Here is a 23,573-nt window from a genome sequence, read left to right on the forward strand (position 1 = left end):
TCGGATGAGATCAGACACCCCTGGTCTATACAGTTCAGTCGCCACGGCGACCCTAGCCGCGCGGCGCGTGGCGACTCACTCAGCTCCGTCGGGGGCATGAGCGTCTCCAGGGTTTGGTAGAAGGGCAGCTTGACCAGCTTGACTTCGGCGGCGGGGGTCGGGGACGGCTTGGGGATGCCGTTGAGGTAGTCGGTGCCCAGGGCGTTGGCGTTGGCGGCGGCCGGGGAGGCGCTGCGGGCGTAGGCCAGCGGGACCCCCCCCTCCGGGCGGCGGGCGGCCAGCCAGCCCGAGGCCTTGGGAAAGCGGGACTCGTAGAGCTGGCGCACGTTCTTCAGCAGCTCGGGGCTGTACTCGGTCTGGACCAGCCGCAGGGCCCGCCCCACCAGGTCCTGCTTCAGCCCGCTCTTGCTGCGGCCCATGGAGGCCAGCAGCGTCTGCAGGTCAGACACTCGGAAACTCTTCACCATGTTCTGGGCGGGGAAAGGAGAAGGGGAAGGGGGGGTATGCAGCGTAACAGGTGTGAAGGGTGGGGTGGGGGGGAAGGTGGTAAGAAAGAGAAAAGCAGAGTTTAAAAAAAATGTAAGAAGGACATAGGAAGTTTTTTTTATCACACTTCACTGCAATGGGGCTATTGGGTATAAATGTGCTACTTTGTCCAATATGACTTGTTCTACAGACAGTGTGTAAAAACAACTCCACAAGTTACTGCATGCTTTAAAGATGCAATGTGCTTACTCCAGGAAAAAGTATGATTCCTTAAAAACATATTTATATAGTTATAAATCACATGAGTGAAAAGCATTATTCCTTAAAATTGTACTTATACAGTTATACATTACAAGACAGGCCAAATACCTATGAATGAAAGCTAAGATCAAGTTTAAGATTGGGTTTTAATCATTTCAACATTGAGTGAACATATATTTTCCACTTAAATACAATGTGGACAAACTAATTTACTCATTGAATGTCAACTAAAAGTATAATAAATGTGAAAAATAAATAATTCATAGTTTTAAAAAACTGTCATTTACAACACCATCATCTCATGACGGGCCGTTTCTGATAAATCTCTATTACATGGCCCAAACCTCAGCAGATACAGAAAGCTAATTAGCTAACATTAACCACAGACACCCTCATTGTTCTTCCATCCATATCGCTAATAGATGTAATCCCAGTGGACATATAGTATCTACCCCGCAGCCCCAACGATGGTACAACACAGCTGAATATTCCAGGTTGCGCCGGCAAGGCTCACATTGTTAGCTAGCCTTAGCAGCCCACCACACTAAAACCTGGACCTGCTCACTGTTTGAGGACGCACACACGCGCAGTTTCATGCTGACCGCCGCTCTATATTGTTCACACTAGCTGCCTAGCCAAGTGCGTGTTAGAACGACGGAGCACACGATTATGTTTCCCAGCAAAAACACTTAAAAGTGCCCAACATATTGTGTCGTCAATCCTCAACAGCAATAACAATACATACAGCTAGCAAAAGTAACATATAAGTTCAAGAACAAGCTTCATAATTACTAGCTAACTATAACAGTTTCGCGCCGACTCCTTGTGATTTTTTTATTTATGGTTAGCTAGCCAGCTAGCTAGCTAGCAAGCTATCATCATTCATTTCCCATATGCCTAACCTAGGCGCACTGACAGCTCTTAGTACCCGGTTCCATATCTTTTACTATTATAATAAATTCGGACGGTGTAGGGTCCACCCCTTCTCGTCTCTCATAACAGCCCGCCGTAACGCCCCTGCCCGCAGCCCCTCTCCTGTCCCTTGCACCCGGGCGAACGGAGCTCAACTTGCCATCGCTTCCACCAGTTCGGCCGCCATCTTCATGCAGCATACCCGCGAGAGCCTAAGCTGAAAGCCCGTTCCTCTCCAATGAGAGTCAGACAGGTCACGTGTCCAGGGGCTAACAGTACCAATCAGTGCGACCTTACGTCACAAAACCACAGAAAGCGTTCTGAAGGGGCGTGATTACGAGGTTTTAAAAAGACAGTGCCGCTTAGAAAACAATCCGAAACAGGCTTCCGCTATAAAAGTAGGCCACAGCATCTCGGAAACACCCCCAGTTTGCTGTGAACTCCGCGAGCTTGTTTCCGGAGCCTGATAACCTTGAATCTGAACGGAGCAGCGGGATTACAGGTACCTAGATTTGACATATACTCTGCACCGCGGAAGAACGCAACAACCATGCCCAATCCAATCCTTGACTGAATTCACTTCACGATTTTCGAGACCCTAAAATGCAGGGTCTGTATTAGCCAGAAAACACACTCATGCAGAAATAACTTCACAACTCCAGTGAGTTTTAATAAGAATAATGTCTCTGGTATTTAAATATAACAAACGCGAATGGGGCTTTAGGACACCGAGGTTGCACAAGAACTAATGACAATGAAACTGGATCCAGACTACTATAGGGACTATGCAACATAGAGCGTTTAAAAGCTCCATTTCGGGTTTTACTTATTCCAGTGTCGTGCTGAAGACAATCAGTTAATGTATGAATGCGCTTGTATTTATTTGTCGGATACGTGTTTCTACTAAATTTGCCAAACAACTATTAACTTTTTGACCTTACAACTTGCTATACGAATGCAGATGACTAACGCTGCTGTCTTTTGGTGGTTATATTCAATCATAAATATAAATTCAGAAAATAAACAGAACTATTTAATGTAGTCATTCGCTAGTTTGGTTGTAGAGGAATGTGTTGTGGCTGAGCTGACTTCGTAAAAAAAAAGTAAATGATGCAAGTATAATACCTCTGTTGAGATAAGAAGGGTTGAACATGTCTGCGGCATTGTCTAATATCACGCTTTGCTGCTGGTAAGACATGACAGAAGACAGACTGCACTTGTTAAAATATGCTCCCTTGCATGGACAGAAGGGGGCGCTACACACCACCACTCGTGAAACTGCTTGTAGAAATGTTTCGTTGTGCTGAAAAATCCCCCAAACACATTCTTGTTTTTCAAAACCACATGACGTGTGAAATGTAATCCTGTCTCCTAAACCCTGTGAGCCCAATGATAATGTGCAAAAGCATTTCCTGTTACCAGAATTGACATATATATGTATATATATATATATATAGTATTGTTTTTTTTTAGTTTTTTTATCATGACAAGACAACAGCATGTACACCTGCCACAGTGTATATAACCAATTCAGTGTTTAATTTGACTTATGTAAATGTCTTTGAAAAGTATATTATATACAGTAGTTTTTGTTTTAATCATATGTATCACACTAACCAATCGGCAACCACTTCTCACAGTCCGGCATGAAACAGTTAGGGAACCAGTACATTTGACCACTACCTTTAAACCTTTTGCATAACCTCTTATAAGGAATTGGAAATATTTTTGACCAAAATATTTCAGACAAGATGGATATTGAGATTTATAGAACTTTCATTATGAAGAAACCTCAGCATGATCACACTTTTAATATAAAACACACATACTGGCTAATTGCAGAAAAAAACAGTGAGCCAATATGTGAAAATATTTACATGTATATCTTTAAGCAATCAGGTTTTAACTCTTGAACAGTGTCTTCTCTAATGGCACACATTTCTTGACGTATGGCTTTGGTAGTCCTGTATTGAGCTCGATTAGTCATGCAGTATTTGGTTATATACCGTACGCTGTAATCGTGATCAGGCGCTATTTGCACTTCCATCTCGGAGTCGGAGTCAGACGCTGCTAAGTCCGGGGAAGGGCATCTCGGCAGGCGTTCCCAAACATTAAGCCTTGGTGCGGGTGTGCTATAATCGTTCCAGGCAAACAGAGAAGGCACAGCTCCTTTGTTGAGTCTTCTCTGTCCCCCAGCCGTCACAACGAAATCACCTGTATGGAAGTGCCTACTACAGAGGCGCGTGTTTTGAGTGGGACTGAAGTTGTCTCTACGGATCTTAATGAGCCACTGAGCCCGTACTTCAGGATCGATTGGAAACCGATGAAAGCTAATCTCCGAGTTGTACCTCGACGAATTAGCACATCGAGGCACACAACAATGTAGAGAAGTTTTCTTCTCTTGCCGTTGATATATTAATCGTTTCTCCTTAATCTTAAAAACACTCATGATCGCTACTACTATCTAGGTCTTCCCGTAATTATCCTCACAAGTACTACAACAGGAAACAGTGATGCACACCACGCATTGCCCGGAAGTTAAGAGACGCCATCTTGTGCACCGGGAGAAAAGCCAACTGGACATATTTACTTCGATGTACACTTACAAATCCTTGTTTATCCTTCTGTGTTAAAAGCATAATTGGATTGTACTGTCAAGTTCATCTTATTGACAAAAACGCTTTTCACATGTGCCAATGAGCCTGGGCGCATAGTCTGGTATCAAATCTGGATTTTGCCAGTGCTGATTGTGGCTGGTGAACCTATAAGATGGTCCTGCCCATGGTCTTGCTCAGAAAGGGAGGAATTTAATTGGCAGGAACCAGTGTCTTACTGCACAACAGCAACCCCGTATGGTCAATCAGGTAACAACAGTCTACGTGCACTTTAAAAGTCCTCCAACTCAGCATCTTACTTTGACCAGCTTATATGGTAAACTGTGGAGTGAAATCGCGCTGTGGCTGATATCATTAGTTTCAGAGGAGGGCATATGCTGATATTCACCCCAAGGTCAAATACCAAGGGATTAAAAATGCCTAAAAACAGAGCCTGTTTTTTTCTGAATGTGTTCTCTGGTCAGCTTACTAAATTCGTACAGGAGGGATATGCAATCATGACATAAGATGCAATGCAACTCATATTTCACAGTGGTATGAGTATGGAACAGTCATTTTGATGGATTTACAGGGAAATGCACATGACATAAACATTTGCAGCAACAACATAAACTACAAGCCTGAGAGATACAAAGCAAAAAAAACCCCTGTCACATTACTACACATCGGTCATTACAAAGCAATTCGATAATGTATGTATAGTCAGGGTTTTTACAAAAATACTCTCAAATATATTTTTTGTTTGAAAATTTAAAAATGCCTTTCCAAAAATGTATCCGCAAGCAACAATCAAAATGGTGGCGAAGTAGGTTGCTTTGCAGGGGGCAGAGGCATAAACCACGCATAAAATAAAATGCATACATGCAAATGCATATTCAAATGCATTTCAAATACATGCATTTGAAGCACTGCCCATTCCAAGTATTTCAAATGTATTTCAAAGACGTGCATTTGAAGCGCTGCCTATTCCAAGTATTTCAAATGCATTTCAAATACATGCAGTTCAAATACTGCCCATTCTAAGTACAGTCTTTGTGCTCCTGCATTCGCTACCATGGCATCGATGCTTGAAGTGCTTTCCTACCTCCTCCTACCCATTCATCCGTTGCCCACAAGTCACTTAAGAGGGATAAAAGGGTCCGGAAGCTTCTTGGAGCCGTTATCCTATAAACACAGTGTCCTGCTAAATCTCAGTGTGTAATCTTTCATAATTACTGAGCTTTGCTGGTGGTTCTATTAATCTTCCTCTCCAAGATGGCACAAGCCCCCCCCCCCCCCCCAAACTCCCAGGGTCCCTCCAACTGTCCTTCTTCGAGAGGGGTGCATTTGGGGACATTTAAATAGAGGCAACTTTCCGAAGAGTGTAAAGGACACAGAGAAGCACAGGTGCAACCGCTGAGGCTCATGGGAAACGTCTGCGCCTGCAGAACCAACAGATGAGGCTGCGCGTTAAAAGAAGAACGTCAGGTCCGTGACGTGCATTTCCGGTCAGTTTTGCGCAATCGGGGGGGGGGGGGAGGGATGGAGATGAACCCTGACATGTTCTGACCGCCTATAATAGCACGGGGCCACTTTTAGACCGATGTTCATCCTTGGAACGCCGGCAAGACACAATACGGGGTCCTGCTCTGACTTGCAATACCCTGTGAAGGGAAGAGCCATTATCAGTGGAAAAACAACATCACATTTTTAAGTAACAACTAACCTGAAAGTAGCTGTTGTTGTTGTTGTTCCACAGCGTAGGACAGGTAAGAGCCGTGTCGACTTGCAGATAGACGCTTGTGTGTGTGTGCGCTGAGCCGTTTGGCACCAGAGATGGAAAAATCAGCCGGGACAACGGAGAGCGCGGGCGGCAGCGGTGGACGGGAGCGTCTGGGAATGCGCTTCACCATCGACTACCTGCTGTTCAACAAGGGGCGGGACGGTCCCGGAGGGCAGCCCGAGGCACGGGCCCACGCAGCGGACGCACGGCCGCCCCGTGGCGTAAACGGCGAGCCGGGCCCGGGGAGCCCAAAAGAGGGCTTCAGCCTGGGGCTGGGGAGCCGGGGGAGCCTGGAGAAAGGAGCCGAGGGATCGGAAGAGAGGAACGAGGGAAACGAGGAAGGAGGACAGGGGAGCGTCGGTTCCGATGACCCCCAGGACAAGCCGAACCAGTCCTACATCGCCCTCATATCAATGGCCATCTTGGCCTCCGGAGAGAAGAAGCTGTTGCTGTGTGACATCTACCAGTGGATCATGGACCACTACCCGTACTTCAAGAGTAAGGTACGTGCAAATCCGCAGAAGGACCTAGAAGTGGAAAAGGGGTTTAAAATTAAAAAAAACCCTTTTTAAAAAGTGCGAGTGCATTTGAAAGGAAGACAGGGAGCCAGGAGCACCAGAGTGGAGTTGTTAGATTAAACATCGGTTCCATGTTTTTTCAACCAATGTGCTGTACAACATTAAATCCTGAAATTCAGCAATTAAATTCTGAAATAAGAACTAATTTTCCACATGCTGTTATCCACTTGTATATGTACGTATATCCTTATATTACATATCTTATAGTATAATTTATGTTATAAAAAATACATATTTGAGATATTACTTTTGAAATTGCTTAAATTTCTCATCTTCAGCAAACGTGATCTCCAACCAGTAAGAGGCTAGATAATTGACTAGGATTTAATACAGGGGTGCACAACAAGGGCCAATCCATTTCAGGATTTTGTGACAACATTTGCCAACATTTATTGAATTGGCCCAATCATATCTTGATCTGACATGTGTATAAGCACCAGCTACAGTCGCAGTCTGCCAGTTTATCCAAAATTTCACTGTGCTCAAGTACAGGAGTGAAGCAGCATAGTTTATAGAGCTGTAAGAAATTGTAACCAGTTGGAACAAAAACCAGCACACAGATCGGCCCTCCAGGACCGGAGTTGTGCACCCCTGATTTAATACATTACTTGATTCATTTTTGTTCACTTCATGCCTTTCGAAAATAGATTGTTGTTAAATCTGTTCAACAGAACTAATCGCAATGGTTACATTGAGCAGGTGTACTTGATTTCAGGACTACCTTTTATACAAAATTACCAAATAATTATAACGCTGTGATAAATGCCATATGAAAACCTTGATTTTTTTAGCACACAAGCCAAACAAGCCCGAATCCAGGAAGTACAGAGGAAATACGGCCTAAGACTGGCCAGACAGTCTCAGTCAGTCCCAGAAGGCTGATGCTTATCCCGGAGATCACACGAGTACCCCTGAATCAAAGTTATTGCCCCTGACGACAACGCCGCTGTGGTGGCAAAGGTGCGACGTCAAAGAAAAACTGCCCGCTCAAAGAGGAAGGGACGTATTTTATGCCACGTAGTAAACTCGGTGGAACAAGGCAACGGACAAACCAGGTTATGGCCATTTTACATCATATTTCAAGGCCATGACTAAAGCGACTTCTCAGGCACAATGGCAGATGTAGCTGCACTCCGTGTGTGTGTGTGTGTGGGGTGGAGGACTGATCTTGTTGTTGGGATGTCTGTTGAGTAACGCAATGGTTTGGGTAATCCAGTTGACATAAGGCTAACTGCTTACTGCTAAGAACCAACAGGAGGTCTTTGCCAGGGGAAACAAGAGATTTACCAGAGAGGTTTAAGGTGGTAACATATGACAATGGCTTCTCAGGAGATTGGTTATAGTTAAAATAAATTTAAAATGCACCTTGATCCGATAACGCAATTTGTTCCAATAACAATTTGCAACTCCAAGTCCACTTAAAACGTCTGTCTTTCTCAACTTCTGACCTTTATAAAGTTATAAAAATGGTTTGACAAACACGAACAAACAGGCAGAGATCTTGTGTGACATCATAATGCCGTTAATCCTTTTTACTTCTGAAGTCTTATTCTCATTTGATGGTCCGGCCTCAGTAACCCTGACCTCTCCTAAGCTGAGAGAAGATAGAGAAGATGGCATTATGCCCTGCTTGCCTTGTCCCTATGGGAGAAAGGGATGTAGTAATGGGCATTGAGCAGATGTGCTCTCCTATATTGGCTAGCATCTCTTATTGGTTGCATCACGCACCAAAAGATTGCTGCTTTTAGTGATAAAATTAGACTATTGCTCGTATGAAGAAATCAGTCACAAACAATCCACTCCAAGATCTTAGGTTAGGCTATTTATTTTAATTCTATATATTCGACCATATTGTTTTGTTTCTTGCCTTGTAGCTTGTTTTTCCGTATGTTCTGGCGCAGTTTGAAGATGTTTTGTCAGGTCTTTTTTTGCGATAAAATCTGGCTATTGCTCATATTAAGAAATAAGTCACAAACACTCCACAAGACCTCAGTATTCTTAGTGTGTTCTAGTGCAGTTAGAAGGTTTTGTCAGGTCTTTTTTAGTGATAAAATCTGGCTGTTGCTCATATTAAGATCTCAGTATTCTTAGTGTTGTGGCACAGTTGGAAGTTTTGTCAGGCTTTTTTTTTGTGATAAAATCTGACTATTGCTCGCATTAAGAGTTAGAGAGTATTAAGAGTATTCTCAGTGTGTTCTGGTGCAGTTGGAGGGTTTGTCAGATCTAGGCTCACCCGTCCCATTTTGCGCCCCCTGCAGGATAAAAACTGGAGGAACAGCGTGCGCCACAACCTCTCCCTGAACGAGTGCTTCGTCAAGGCGGGCCGCAGCGACAACGGCAAGGGCCACTTCTGGGCCGTCCACCCCGCCAACCTGCCCGACTTCTCCAGGGGGGACTACCACCGCCGTCGCCGCACCCGCCGGAGGATTCGACGAGCGGCGGGGCAGATCCAGTGCCCCGTGCCTCCCCCCGTCTACCACCCCGTCCCCCGCTCGCGGGACACCCCGCTATGGGGGCTCCCTCCGGACCGTCCCCTCTCCTGCGTCCCAGCCGGGGTGTACTGGAGCTGGGCCACTCTACCGGCCCCCCACATCCCACCCTACCTCTCTCTTATCTGAACAAGCCCTTTACCGCTATACTATCTTGACGCACATTTCTCTGCTCTTTGCTCCTTCCTGTTGGCTTGGGAGAAGGGCTGCATTTGAATGCACTGCACTGGACACAGTGATATTTCAGCAGTACTGTACAGTGATACTGCAATCCCAAAGATTTATATAATGCTGCTGTGTTATTTTTCCTAAAAGTTAATACTGAAAGGTACTGTGTTAGCTTCTGTTATCCTGGCAGAAATAAGCGTCCCAAATCTTGAACAAGATTTAGTTTCAGTTGTTTCATGTTTCACATGTTGATGTTTGTTTCTCTTGTGTACTATATGTAATGTTAATGTTATTGAATATAATGCTGTAAATAACTTGTAAAATACAAAATTGTACTTATATTTTATAAAATATGACTAATAAAAATTTAAAAATTTTCTATTTCATTTCATTCTGTTAATCTATGTCATTGTATAGTTTAGATCAATTACCTGCACCAGTTTGATCAAATATGAGGTCATTTCAGTTCATGAAAATATCAAGAAATATCTGTATACATCATATGTATACTAACTTAGCTCAGAGGTAATTTCTGTATGAGCATCAGTGTTAAAAGTTGTTGCCTTACATGACACCGAATGTAAACTTAGTATCTCCTGTTTGAATCTTCAAGGTTGAGAGATTATGTTAAGATCGTAATCAATAATGAATGCTTTAAAAAAAATCTTAAATGTATTGCATTTCCTGTAGCTGAAATGCAACAAGTTAAGATGGCTTTGCCTTCTCAGGGAACCTCAACTAAGGAAGGACGCCATTTAATTTTGAGCCAAGGAGCTTACGTTTTTAGACGTCCCTTCTACCACACTTTTTAAAATTTATTTATTTATACATATATATTTTTTAAGTAAGCGAAGGGATTTGATACACTGATAAAAAATGCTCTGGTTATATCCCCTATCAGAGAAGTCACTCATTTTCATGCAAAAACACGTCTGCCACACACGTAGGTATACAAGATGTGCACGTATGTGCCCGTCGTGCTTATCTGCCCATGTGTCAGTAGTCTGCAGTGTGTTAAAAGTGAACACAGCCATTTGCCAGAACTCAGTTTAAGAGCTAATCTGGATCAGATCCTGGGATGGCAAATCTTCAGCACTCAAAAGACTAAAAGCAGCCTGTCCAAAGCTGGCTTTGGGGATAAGGCCACAGATAAGCTCTGAAATCTCCCAGTAGTTTTCTCGAAAAATAGGAAGCTTATCACACAACGTAATCTGCTAACTCGTTCTGGGGCTAACACTCACTGTCGAAGCAGCAGAGAGAAAGAGAAAGAGAAAGAGAAAAAGAGAGAGAGAGAGAGAGAGAGAGAGAGAGAGAGAGAGAAAGAGAAAGAGAGAGAGAGAAAGAGAGAGAGAGAGAGAGAGAGAGAGAGAGAGATGGGACAAGAAGACACGGGGAAAAGAAAAATGACTGGAAAAGCGAGAGAAAAAGAAAGGAAAGAGATGCAGAGATAACTTTTCAATGGTTTCAGTTGAAAATAAAAATCAATAAATGTTGGAAATTTGATTATTTTTTATTCAAACAAATGAATGGCAAAAATAGACAAATGTGTGTTACTATTGCATGGCAAAAATGGCTGGTGGAAAGACTATATATACTTACTAGCTAGCCATATTCTCTTATCCAGAGTGATGTACAACGAGTGCAAATGAAGAAAAGGCCTATATTCCTAGGGGTTATATTACCAACATCCCAAATAGCAACAGGAGAAGGGGGAGAAATTCATTTCAGAAATCTAACAGTCTGGTATGCTCCAATTTTAAAGCCTCTTATGTCCCTCTGCTGCCTGTCCCAGGCCCCCCTTTTTAATTAGATGCAAATCCATATGACTCATTTAAGTACTCGTTTACCTTTTTGTCTATTTTGTTTGTGCAGAAGCTGAAGCTCCTAATAAAGTCAAGGGAGCAAATGAAAGGAGGGTTGCTTCAGTTAAGTGAGCAGGAATTCAAAAACGGAAACAGCTCAAATAGGTCGTTGTAAAATATCTTTTTTCACAGTTACTTGTCACAACGAATTCCAGCCAAGCTTGTTAACACAGTTGTGGCCATATTAAAAACCAATGAGAACCCAGGAAACACAAAAATGTATTACTAAGAAGCGGTTGCAGATATTTCTTTGAAGACTTTTGGAATTCCCTCTTACTTTTGGATTGAAACAAGGATTCTGGCACAGCTGACGTCTTTGGGGAATTAGAGGGTCGGGAATGTTTCCTTGAGGAGTTTATCCCACAAGCTGATAAATCTACGACAAACCTAAAAACATAAGACGATTGTCTGTATAATCAGTTAACATTAAACCCTCAGGGAGACTTAATATCTTAAGGTTTTTAAAAGGACTAAGTATGCAAGTAATTTATTTGGTGAGCCAGGGTGATCTCAAGATCATCTAGCAAATTATCTGCCCTACAGGACTAATTATAATAAATTTAAATGAGCTCTAGTCATTAGTTAATTAAAAAAGGAAAACTTCTTTGTTCGTATTTTAGACAGATGTTGTATTCATTCAAAATACACAATGGCATAACACTGCAACAGCAAATAAGAAAAATTTCCCCCTATTTGTGCAATGACCAATCCATCTAATTAGAATTTAAACACCCAATCAGACAAATCTGTCCATTGGTTCAGTAAAAAAAAAAAAAACTAATTTGGATGACTAATTTGTTTAAGTCCTAGAAAATGGCACACTGTAGTAAATCCTCTTCCATTTGCCAGCTTTAGGGGTTTAATTCCAATGCATATGCTGTACGCTGGCAAGAAACAGGGAACAAGTCCCCAACACACACACACATATGCACACACACACACGCACATAAACACACACACGTATGCACACACACCAGTCCTTCATAACTACACATACTTAATTCAATTCTTCATGAGTACACAATATGAATTTCTGTAAGCCTGAAGGTAATATTCTTAAATTAAAAAAAGATATAAATATAATATATATGAATATGTGTTTTTAAAATGTGTTACCATTTCTTATTACTTACTGAAAACACTATGTTCACATGTCCAGAGTGAACATCTATGCAGGGTTTTGTGTCTGATTACAAATATTGTATTTGTGGGATTTTTGAAATTGTATGAATGGGCGAAAGCTACATCGTTCCATGAAAATATTATTTCTACATAAATATGACATTTTAGTAATCTAATATTGCCATTGCGCTTTTGCAGCTGGGTAATTTATTTGTGTAAATAAATGGCCCTGTTCCTCATGTTTGAGGGATACTGCAGTAATTTCTTTTAGACTTTGTGGTAATGAAGACCACAATCTTGGTTGTGTATCCAAGCTTCTGCCAAGTAATAAATATCCAAAACCAGTTTTATGAAGGAGACAATATTTTTCTGGACAGAAATTACTGGACACATCTTAAAAACTGAGGGGAGGGGGGTGGGGGGTAGATTGATTTTCTTTGTGACACTAATTCACCATAGAAAGTGTGGTTTCAGATTCATATTCCAGGGTTTCTACAGTTAATCTAATCCTAATCCAATTAAATACTTATTTCCATTTCATTTTTATGTACATCAAGAAAAGATATAACATCAATAGCACAACACCTGGGAAACCCCCTCCTTGCCTAACAGCCTAATATGATGATACAGTACATGGCAGGAAATTACATATTTACAGAATTACTTATATTTTAATTATGTTAAATATTTACCATTATTGCTTCAAAACGTATTTAAACATATTTAAAGGTTACAAAAAAATGTATTGAATGTTCATCATTTATAACCACATTTCAATAAATTACTAGCCCACATCAGGTAACAATCAGGAGGATTATCTTTCAACAACGCAGACCAGTTTGTCTCAGTGTATCGTGAATTCAGGTCAGGGTGTTAAGACCTGAACGACACGCCGCACAGTAGAATCAAGGAAACGGATGAAAGAGGTAAGTCAGGGTTTGTACTTCATCTTTTTTACTCTAATAGGATAGGTAGAGGGAAAGAGGGCCAAGATTAGCAGAGAGTGAGCTAAGAAGATTAGCCTAGCCGCGAAGACGGTCGAAGCATTCTGTTCCTGATTCGGTTGCGCTCAACATTCCAGTGCGAATCAACCGCGCTGTTGGTGCGCGCTGTCAAGTTAGCATCTTTTTTTCTCTCAGGCGAGCTGATCCAAGACCACGTGGCGGTTTCAGTGTCGCCGAAACTGCGCACTTTTAATGACGTGCCGCTAATCGCAACCTTCATTACCGAGGAGCTGAAGCCCTCTTCACTTCAGGTCAATTGGCGCGCGGGGGGAATTGGTTTGCTCGGAAGTGTTAGCGGGACAGATTAATACATTTTAATGCAGGGAACCATTACAGGTCTGAAAGTCAAGTGAAATTCCAACATGAGCTTAATCACCATCATTGTCCAGGTTCACCACGGTAAACAGACTCTTATTTATTGACGCTGTAAAATAGGCTCTGTCTTAACTCGGCCATCTTGTGTTGCTGTGAACAGATTCCCTATTAAACGGCAGGGCTCCCTCCAGTCACAGAACCCGCTTCAGTAATTATCACCTGTAGGGCAATATATGTGCTTCAGAGACATGGCCTACATATAAAGCCATCTACATGTTCAGAGCACTGAGACACAGGGCAAGGAGTGGCCACTGTGGCTGGCAGGAATCACGTAGGTCAAACAAGCGTTAAAATTAAGTGCATGTTTGAGTGAAGTAATTACAGAACAAAGCAAAACAAAACAAGGAGTAAACTTTAGTAAAATCTCTCGCATCTGGACTTACACATCGAGCCTCTTCTCTCGGGTTTTTAAATCAGCGAGAATGCCTGGAAACAACAAAATGCAGTCTCGTCAGAACACATTCTTTTGCAAAAAAAGAGAGAGAAAAAAATATGAATTCATTAATTAAATAAGAATTTAAAAAGCAAAAAAAGCCTTCTTGACTTACAACAGGTTGTCATTAAAAAAACACAAATATGGACATTTTTGCCTGAAATTGTCAATGACGGACATTCGTTTCCTCATGCAGTCCTCTCCTGATTTCACTGACAGTTCGTTTGGAGATCCTTCTGTTCTCCTTTCATCGTCTCCTCTTGTCCTTCCTTTCATTGTTACCTTGGGATGCCAAGCAGAGGAAGCCAAGTAGGGAAACAAAGATGACAGAATTTGGAAAAAGCAGAGTTCCGGCGAAGGTGTTCCAGAATTTGGGAAACACACTACGAGCATTCAAATAGGAGAGGGAGCCATCTCTGCTCCTTCCCCACCCACTCTTCACATCACAAACACGTTTAACGTATAGGATTCGCCCCCGATAAACTGACGTACATTGTCTTGCCTACAAAAAAAAAAAAGAAAAAAAAAAAAAGTCTCTGGGTTTGACCTTTGACCCTTGTTTTGAAAGTTACACTGCAGCCTCGTCTTCTCTTTTCCCTACCTGACATGATTATGTTCACCACCAGGGGGCGAAGTGCCACAGATGCAGAGATTACAATAAGGTTTCATCATCATCATCTGGCATGCACTAATGCTGTCTGTTCACATTCTGATCGTGAGAACTATCTCGAGCAGCTGGCCAGCATCAAGGAAGGTCAGTTTTGCAACAGCAATTTAGCTGGAGTTGCTTTCACTGTTTGCTAACCCACATTATCTACAAAGTGGGTATCTTGGGCATTTGTCTTGGAAACAGCGTTGCATCCTTCTGTGACTACCATCATTCTAAGTAAGCAGCAGAATCCGATATCCCCCCGTGGAGGTCGAGACTGAGATGAATTAGGAGTCAAATATCTTTGTTTAGTGTGTGAACAGATGTAAACAAAGACCACAGAGCACTGGAGGTGAAATGGATTTTTAAATTGTAATCGCAGAAAGATACTTTTCATGCTAACAATCAATATCAAAATGAAGATGAATCATAAAACTGAAATCAAGACCTTGGCGATGCCAAACATTGTCTAAATATCAAATCGAGCAGTAGGCATAGGCCAGTAGGCCTACGACGAAAACAAGAAATTAAGTAGAACAGCGTTTAAATAATGCAACTAAAGTTACCCACCACTTTATGTCACCGTCCATCTACAACAATCAATGATTTATTTCCTAAGTGGATTCCACACCTCTGTACCGCTGTTTTATTTTTGCATACATTTTGAAAGTACCTGAGATGAGCCAAGACAAAATGGTGGCTGACAGGCAGAGCAGAATGTTGCATTTAGATACTGCGTTGCATTTTCCCTATAGGAATGCAAACTACTCGACAGTGTCTCTGCACTGAGGATAGGTAAGGCAAACGAATTAACATTTGCTTGCACAAACAAGTCGTTAAAAAGGTTAATTGTGACAATTTGACTACCAGAATTCACAGCTACGGGCCTAACAAATTTCCGAACTAGCACGCTAGCAGTAAGACAGCCCTGCAAACTAGCTTGCGAATATATGGACAAGCGTGTAATTTAAGAATCAATGACGCTACCTGTAGAAAGAATTCCCACAGCCTTGACCTCACCAAACCGGTCTGTACGATATCCAGTTGCATGTTACCAAGGTCAATATGCTTTCACTTTCAGACTGCTGTTGTGACCATGACCACAGTAAACATATTCTGTTTCAGTACGCCAGTGAGAATACCCCTAACGCTAACGCGCCCTCCGGCTTAAAGCCAGTCTAAAAGGCCCAGCGCCTAGTGTGTTCCATATTTACGTCCACATTAGAAAACAGAATACAGTCCCTTATTGAAATACCAGCATGTTTTCTCCCCCTATGTTTTCTCCCTTAACCCCGAGGTATCTTTTCAAAAGAGTTCGCTAATAATGAACAAAAAAGTATTACTTGACAAGTTAAAATGTCCAGTTTAGACAAAGTTTGGGTCTAAATTTACATAATGTGCGTTAATTTTCATTCATTTTCAACGACTTAATGATTGTATAACTATAAACCTAAAAACAAATATTGAGAAAGTGTACTTTAAAAATATTTTTACTTTAAATGTTCTGATTACAACGAGGGCCAAAAGAAAGCTAGCCTACTCCAAAGGTTGCACGCTTGCGCACGTTTTAATAATTTAGGTGGCGTCCAGACGCTAGCCGTATGGAACCAGGCACGACAGAAAAACGTGAAGTGCAATAAACACAAGGTAGGCCTACTGTTTACCTTCATAAACATCTGAGGGCAGATCTGTGGAGGAAGTGAACTTGTACAATGACATCATTTCTACAAAGGAAGGAACCCCCCGTTGTAGAATAGCGCGAGTTTTGGGGGACAAAGGCCACTGCAGCACCGTCAAAGGACCCATAATAGTGAATCGATCATCATGCGCTATTCTACACATTACTCCAAGCAATAATTTGCCTGGGAGTGCACCGTTACCAATCCCCCCATTTCCATCTCTGTAGTAATGTTTTAAATCCTTTCTTTTCATCTGCATCTGTCAACCCAGTGGTGCACTGTTTGATCTCTTCCCCCATTCCGCCTTTGCCTCCCCGGGGTCGCGTTGACCTGTTGATTGGCAGCTGGGCTCAGACATATGGTGAAACGAGGCATCGACCGGTGCTCCCGGGAGAGATAGGCAGTCCGTGAGTGATTTTTTTTTCTTCTGCGGGAAGACGGCAACGGAGGCCAGGCGGAACAACAGCGCTGCAGTGCTTCTGGTTAAGGTTAGTATTCTGACCAACCGCCAGATGGCGCAAGACACGCATAAAAGATGAAAAACGGATCGATGAAAAAAACAGAATTCAATTCAGTACGATACCAACTAGTCCATATTCTCTCTACATACACACTGTATGTGCATTCAACAGTACTGATATTATTGAATATGTTGAGAGTGTAGATTTATTTATCTTTACCCGAGTGTGAGTTATACAACCAGTAGCAGTCTGATAAAAGCACTCTTGGTAAACAGGTTATATGAAGCCTTGTTTCCCCTTGGCTTATCTCAGTCAAACCTCAGATGAGGTGCTTCCTCATGTCTGAGTCCATTTGCCTCAGATACATCAGACGCTGTCAAAATATGATTGACTGGGTAGGAAAGAGTGAGGGCAAGATGCATGAAATCGTCCCAAGAAATTATTTGTAGGGAATGATTATTTGATCACTAAACTTACCTTTGTCTTGTAATATTAAGACCATGAGTGTTATGTTCTTTAATTTATTCGATTGATGATACTTCTCAAATGCACCTAATCAACTAAAGTGATTAGGTCTTCAAACATCTACATTCTTTTTGGAAAATTATTAATATTTAATGTTAATATTAATATTTACTGCTATTTACAAATTGTGTGGAAATATGTTTTAGACAAACTGAAGTGTGGACCCTCGATTACCATTTCATTCCTGTCTTGCTGAATGTAGCAACATTTGAGTTACAGAATAGATTACAAAAAAAGTGGACATCTGTTCATCATGATTTAATTACATATTTTTGTGCTGTTGCTAATGTATGTCAATTATATTGGGTTTCAAGCAAAATCATATGGGTGTGAGGTTGACTATACTAGTTTTTCTGTTTGTTGAATTGTATTCTGAATTTCGGTTGTTTAGGTCATTGTGCTTTATAAACGTCTTTTTTGATGAAACTCTAAACCAAGGTTCCGCCTCAGATTGTGCTCGTTACAATTTAGTCACTGAGCAGATTCTTTTAGCTAAAGAGACTTTCAGAAGTGCACTTCACATTATAAGCAAGCACCACGAGAGCTAGAGAAATCGGCGGAGTCACAATAATGAAAAGCACCTCAAAAGGGGGTAAAATGCCTCAAAATGCGCAAGATGAAGGGAACAAAGAGTTCATTTGTTTTTTAATTAAAATTAAAGATTAAAGGGCACTTATGGCGAAGAGCGGGGGGTTTCCCCCCGGTGTCCTGGCAAAATTCCCGAAACTGGCTTTCTCATGCTGGCAGCCTAATCGTCCCCCAGTTTAACTGGCTCAATAATCTCCTCCCTCTCCACCTATGCTAGAGTGTGGAGAGGGTTCTGGCACAAAATGGCTGCCGTGCATCACCCAGGTGGGGTGGGTGCAGCGTGCTTGTGGTGGGAAAAATTTTCTCCCCTTCATTCGGAAGCGCTAGGCGATCATGAGCTGAGAAGCGCTATGTAAACACAATCTGTTGTTATTATTATTATTATTATTATTATTATTATTATTATTATATGTGCTGAAAAACTTCTCTTCACATATTTCATGAGCAAGTAAACAAGATGGCTGCAGCCCACTTGTGAACTAGTTGACTGAATTTGTGCATTTACAGGCCACCTAGTTATTTATATTTAGCCGCATGCCTAACTTTTCTTAATAATCTGAAATTTAATTTTGTTTTACAGAGTAATGTTAAATCATGACTCATGGCCTATTGTGCTAGATCTTTGATCGTTGTAAACCTTGCTGAAAACAATGTCGGAATTATAAAAAGGTGTCTGTTTGTGATAAAAGCACAAAATGGGTGATGAATAGCATGTGCATATAGTCTCTTGACCATCATCAATGCTGTAGTTTAGAATGTAAGTATACAGACATTGGCATTACTTTACCTGTCAGCATATCAATCATAGCAAAAACACAATGAAAGCGACAATTTTCTTGGAAGGCTGAAATACATGCATTTCTCAGGTCCACCATCAATGTGTACAGAGACAGAGAAGCAGGACCCAGCATCATGGGCTTGGCGCCGTATGTTTCAGATATATATGACTTGTTATTTAGGTTTATTGTCAAAAGGATGAAATGATGTGAGAAATATACATGCTTTATAATACATATAGTGATATAATACCTTCCTGTTTTGTTCTCGTCCAATCAAAATGAGGGTGTTGATCCCCAAGTGCTCCAGAAGGGGCAGCTCAGGCTGTATTGACATCATGCAGATGTAGTAGGATAGAGAAAGAGAGAGAGAGAGATGCTGGTGTGGGGTCCAGTGCCCTCTCTCCTCTCTCTCTCTCAGGACAGTGGGGTTGCCATGGCGACGCAGCTCTCTGGCCAGTGCCCGGAGTGATCCCTGTTGACCCCAGATGGTGACCCTTGACCTGTAGGCCACGGCCAGGGTCGAGAGGTCAGCGGTGGCCGGAGGGCGGGGAGAGAGAGCGCACTTTCCCCGATTGGCACTCTCATTTGCATCCCTTCTTCCTTCGTCTGCAGCGTTAAGCAAACTACCGAACGCCGCATTAGCATAACATCATAACACAGCGTAACACAGTTCTGCGCATTTTAGCAGCGTGTGGAAAAATATTAAATATCGCGAAAATATTAAAAGGACAGAACTAGAACACCCATCTATATTTCACTGCGCGGGGAGAAATCCATCGTGCTATCTGGGCGAGAGAAATCAAGGTAAACCTAAATAATGCAGTCTGCCTGACATGACTTTTAGTCCTGCTGTGTTCTTCGTGCTTAACACGCCCATATCCATGCACACTGGCTCATGTGCTCAATAATAACAATAATATAATAATAATAACGATAAGCATTATTATTATTATTATTATTATTAGTAGTAGCAGTAGTAGTAGTAGTAGCAGTAGTAGTATTAATAATAATTCTAATAAAACATTTATCATTGTAATTATTAACCAGTGTTGCAGCAGTAGCAGCAGCACAGTTTTAACCCCGCACGGCAGCCACACGGTATCGGGTGTGATCCCCTGTACTGGCGGACGTGTGCGGCCGACGGTGTGAATATACGAGAGGGAGGGAGGGCCGGACAATGCGGCACCTCCCTCTCTCCTGGGGAGTAATTACGGAGATCCCGGGCGTCCGGGCTCACGTGGTCCCGGGCCTTCTGCTCCCGAATAATTTATCCCCCCTAGCTGATGGCTCGTCAATATCAATTTATTAATTTAACGGCACCGGACTGATAAAGGGACCCGAAGCGGGGTTAGAGCACTGAAGGAAGGGAAGGGAAGGGAAGGGTGGAGGGAGGGAGGGAGAGAGGGAGGGGAGGGGAGGGGAGGGAGGAGGTTAGGGATGCGCGGGGAACACGGCCGCAGCGATGGAGAGGGGAAGATGGTGAACGATTGATCGCAGTTTGTGGGAATGGAGGGAGAGCCACGGAAGAGTGGAGCGGGAGGAGGAGGAGGAGGAGGAGGAGGAGGAGGAGAGAGGCGAAGTGGCTGGCGGTCTAAATAAGGCTTAATCACTCCTCGAACGTTAACGTCGGCCGTTGTTTAATCGTTGCTTTTGTTTGGGGAGTCGTAAGCAACTGGGGGGGGTGGGGGGGGGGGTTTGCAGGGGACGGGAAAGAATCTTACGGGTCGTGCGGTGCGAGGGTTTAAAAAAAACCTGAAATATACCAGCATTAACCCTGACCCCCGTGGAAACCCCAGAATGCTACTGAAAAAGAAATAAAATACATCCGTTCTGAGACAGACCATAAACATTATGACCATCCCCGCCCCCCCTCCCCGTACAATTCCCATAGCCATTACGTAACATCCCTCCAGGAAGCTAAGAGGTATTTTAACAAGACCACTGCCCTGTGACCTTTCACCCCTCACCTCTGACCCTAACCTACTGACCCCACTTACACTAGCAGGTGACAGCGCTGGCACCGCGTTTCACCTTGGTTCCCCTTCGGATTCGGCCAGCGACAGAATCGGCCTTGGTCACCTCTCTCCTCCCTCTGTTTCCTCTCTCATTCTCTCTCTCTCTTTACCATCTCCACTCCCACAATCCCTCTTTTTCTTACCCCTGCGTCCACAAGCAAGTTCCTGCTAAAACTGCATCGCCGTGGTGATGAGGGGTGAGAAAATGGCGGTGAAGGAGACGTGTGTGAGGAGGGTGGAATCTGAGCAGGGTAAATGCTCTTTTACTGTAGGTTTGCTTTGTGCGTGCTTGGCTGGTGTACGCAGAAACCTAGCCTCCATGCTAAACGAAGCTTCCTTTGTTAGAGTAGCCCTGCTTTCTTAGCTCACAGCCACACAGTAAAAGGCGCAATGTTAATTCGACTCTCAACAGAGTGCACACGAGTCCAACTGTGCCCGTAGGTACTCTGCGAAGTGTCGATTTAACGCTGAATGTTTCAGTGTGTGCTTGTGTCCTCGGTTAGCTGTAGCCTGGCTGGCGTCGCAGGGCAGGAGCTGGAGTCGGCTCCCTCTCAGAGCGGAGTCGGCTGAGGAGCTGGAGTCGGCTGAGGAGCTGGAGTCGGCTGAGGAGCTGGAGTCGGCTCTCTCCCAGAGCGGAGTGGAGGGTGTTCTTCCGAGTGGCCGGGGGGGTTAAGAGGTGTCAGGAGATGATTGTGGGTTTTTTTGAGGGCTCTTCAGCAGAGGCATACTCCTGACCCACTCCAGGCCTCTCCTCTTGTTAGCGTCCCCGGACCGCTGCTAAACGCGCTTGTTGACCTGCGGCGCCGACACAAGAGCCCATCGACTCATCGCTGCCTTCCTCTCTCTCTCCCTTTGCCCGAGTCGGGATGTGCTTTTCGTAGCCTTGCCCGTGAAAAGGGTCCTCAGGAAGCGAAATCAATTAGTCGTTGCGGCGAACACAAATGCCCGTGCGATCGGTGTAACCGCGTAAAGAGTGAAAAGGCCGTTCACACACACACACACACACACTTGTCCGGTCAGGATTTAATCGCTTCAGTCCGAATCCTGCTCCCAGTGGCCCGCAGACTGTACCTCGCGCTCAGATTTGGCTGGTCGTCAGGTCGGGATCTGGGTTTCTGTGGCTGTGGGTACTGAGGCGCCCTGTGCTGTGCGGCTGGAGACACTACAGATTTAAAAGCCTGTCATGTGTCCAGCTCCGCATTGCCCAAACGCATCTGCTGTGCTGACATACTGTTAGAATGTGAGACATTGACTTGCACATGCACACTCATACACGCTCATACGCGCACACACACACACACACATGCACATGCACACTCATACACACACACACACACACACATTCATATGCACACTCACATGCATACAAGTGCGTACACACACACACACACTCATACATACACACACACACATGCATAAGCGCACACACACGCACACACACACAGTCATACGCACACTCACATGCATACACGCGCGCACACACACTTTTTTGTAACAGAAGACGCCTCCGTGGTGGGATGCGTTGACGGTGATGTAACCCCCCTGGAGCCCGTGATAAGATTAGCGCCCCTGCACACGGCCGTCTTTGCGCAACGGGATAGCCGGCCTGGTCAGAGGTTACGCTCCCACGTAGCCGCCAGGTTCGCCGGCGCGACCCTCGCCTGTTACGGAACGAAGACTCCGAAAACGGCGGCACGGCGCACGGCGAGCACGGCGTCTGCGTTTGACGACGAGCGATAAAACCTCCTCTTGGATTTGTTTTAAAAGGCGACGGTGTGCGATACGCGTTTCACACGCGATACAAATCCATTTCGCTGGCCGACGGCGTTCAGCGCTGAAATGATTATGTTAAAGATTAATGTGATGTAGACCGACTGAATAATCGAGCCTATGGTCTAGCGGTACTAAACCTGCAGCAGTTGCTATTTTCTACTTCAAAAGAGCATCACAGATGGAAAACGTGTGATGCCTGGGACTTGAACTCCGATCCCTCTGGTCACATGTCCATAACTACAATACTTCCCGGCATAGCTTCCCTGTTCCCTGTCACTTATCAGCATACATCCTCTAGTCCTCTGTGAGGAGGCTGTATTTTAAAATGTTCTCTTAAATTAAAATAAAAAATGTTTTGTTTTTTTAGCACTGCTCTCTCTGCCTGGGTCGGGTTCCTGATTGCCAGCCATTCCAAGAAAAGGTCTCTAATTTGTCTCTGTTGTGACCTTTGACCTCTCACACATACAGATGGACCGAAAACCCAAGCTGCCACTCTCAGTCTTCCTCTCTCTCTCTCTGTGCTCATCATATCTTGTTTTTCTTCAAAGACTCAAGGAGATCAACCACTTCTTTCCCAAGCAAGCAAACACCCGAAATTAAACACATTGGAAACCAACACGTAGAGCTAAAGATGCAATATAGAACACAAACAACCCCACCCCTGTCCTACTAGGCCAAAGCAAAGGAGCAGGCTGAAGGGCAAATTCAGGTATATGAACGGTTGTGTGGGGGTGTAGTGTCTTTCCCTCAGTCTCCTTTCTAAGCTGTTATTTTCCTCTTTTTTTTCCAGATATTTTATTAGCCCTGTCATATTGTAATTGACCCAACTGTAAACAGACAGAACGGGCTTAATTAAGAATTTTTGAACGGGGATACAGTCAAGTCCGGAAACATTAGGGCGAAGCAACCGGGTGTCGTAAAGATTGATTGATTGAGAGTGAGAGAGAGAGAGGATGGAAGGATGAGGTAGAGGTATAGGGAAGGGAGGAAGTGAAGGGGGGGGGGGGGGCAGGGATGGGGGGGGGGGCAGGGGTAGC

The 23,573-nt window shown here is 43.6% G+C and overlaps 2 protein-coding genes and 1 long non-coding RNA gene across 3 annotated transcripts in view; 1 reads left to right on the forward strand and 2 right to left on the reverse strand.

The window, feature by feature from the left end:
* The window catches only part of pias4a (protein inhibitor of activated STAT, 4a), a 6,391-nt gene extending 4,439 nt beyond the window's left edge, over positions 1-1,952 (reverse strand). The window contains exons 1-2 of the mRNA XM_035413285.1: positions 1,820-1,952; positions 63-470 (exon numbers count right to left, since the gene is read on the reverse strand). Of these exons, the coding sequence (XP_035269176.1) occupies positions 63-470; positions 1,820-1,852 (441 nt within the window). The 5' untranslated portion in view covers positions 1,853-1,952. The remainder of the gene's footprint in view (positions 1-62; positions 471-1,819) is intronic.
* Positions 1,953-6,003: 4,051 nt separating this feature from the next.
* On the forward strand, positions 6,004-9,254 carry foxq2 (forkhead box Q2). The gene is made up of 2 exons (XM_035416015.1): positions 6,004-6,539; positions 8,873-9,254. Exons 1-2 carry the CDS (start codon positions 6,090-6,092, stop codon positions 9,230-9,232), a joined length of 810 nt encoding a protein of 269 aa, XP_035271906.1. The 5' UTR covers positions 6,004-6,089; the 3' UTR covers positions 9,233-9,254.
* A 3,251-nt stretch (positions 9,255-12,505) lies between these two features.
* Positions 12,506-16,862, reverse strand: LOC118225099. The gene is made up of 4 exons (XR_004764767.1): positions 16,381-16,862; positions 14,285-14,349; positions 14,018-14,060; positions 12,506-13,793 (listed from the first exon to the last, which is right to left on the reverse strand). It is a non-coding gene; the product is annotated as an uncharacterized LOC118225099 (long non-coding RNA).
* Positions 16,863-23,573: the final 6,711 nt, after the last annotated feature.

This window comes from Anguilla anguilla, chromosome 4 (assembly GCF_013347855.1).
Source record: "Anguilla anguilla isolate fAngAng1 chromosome 4, fAngAng1.pri, whole genome shotgun sequence".
Classification (NCBI taxonomy): domain Eukaryota; kingdom Metazoa; phylum Chordata; class Actinopteri; order Anguilliformes; family Anguillidae; genus Anguilla; species Anguilla anguilla.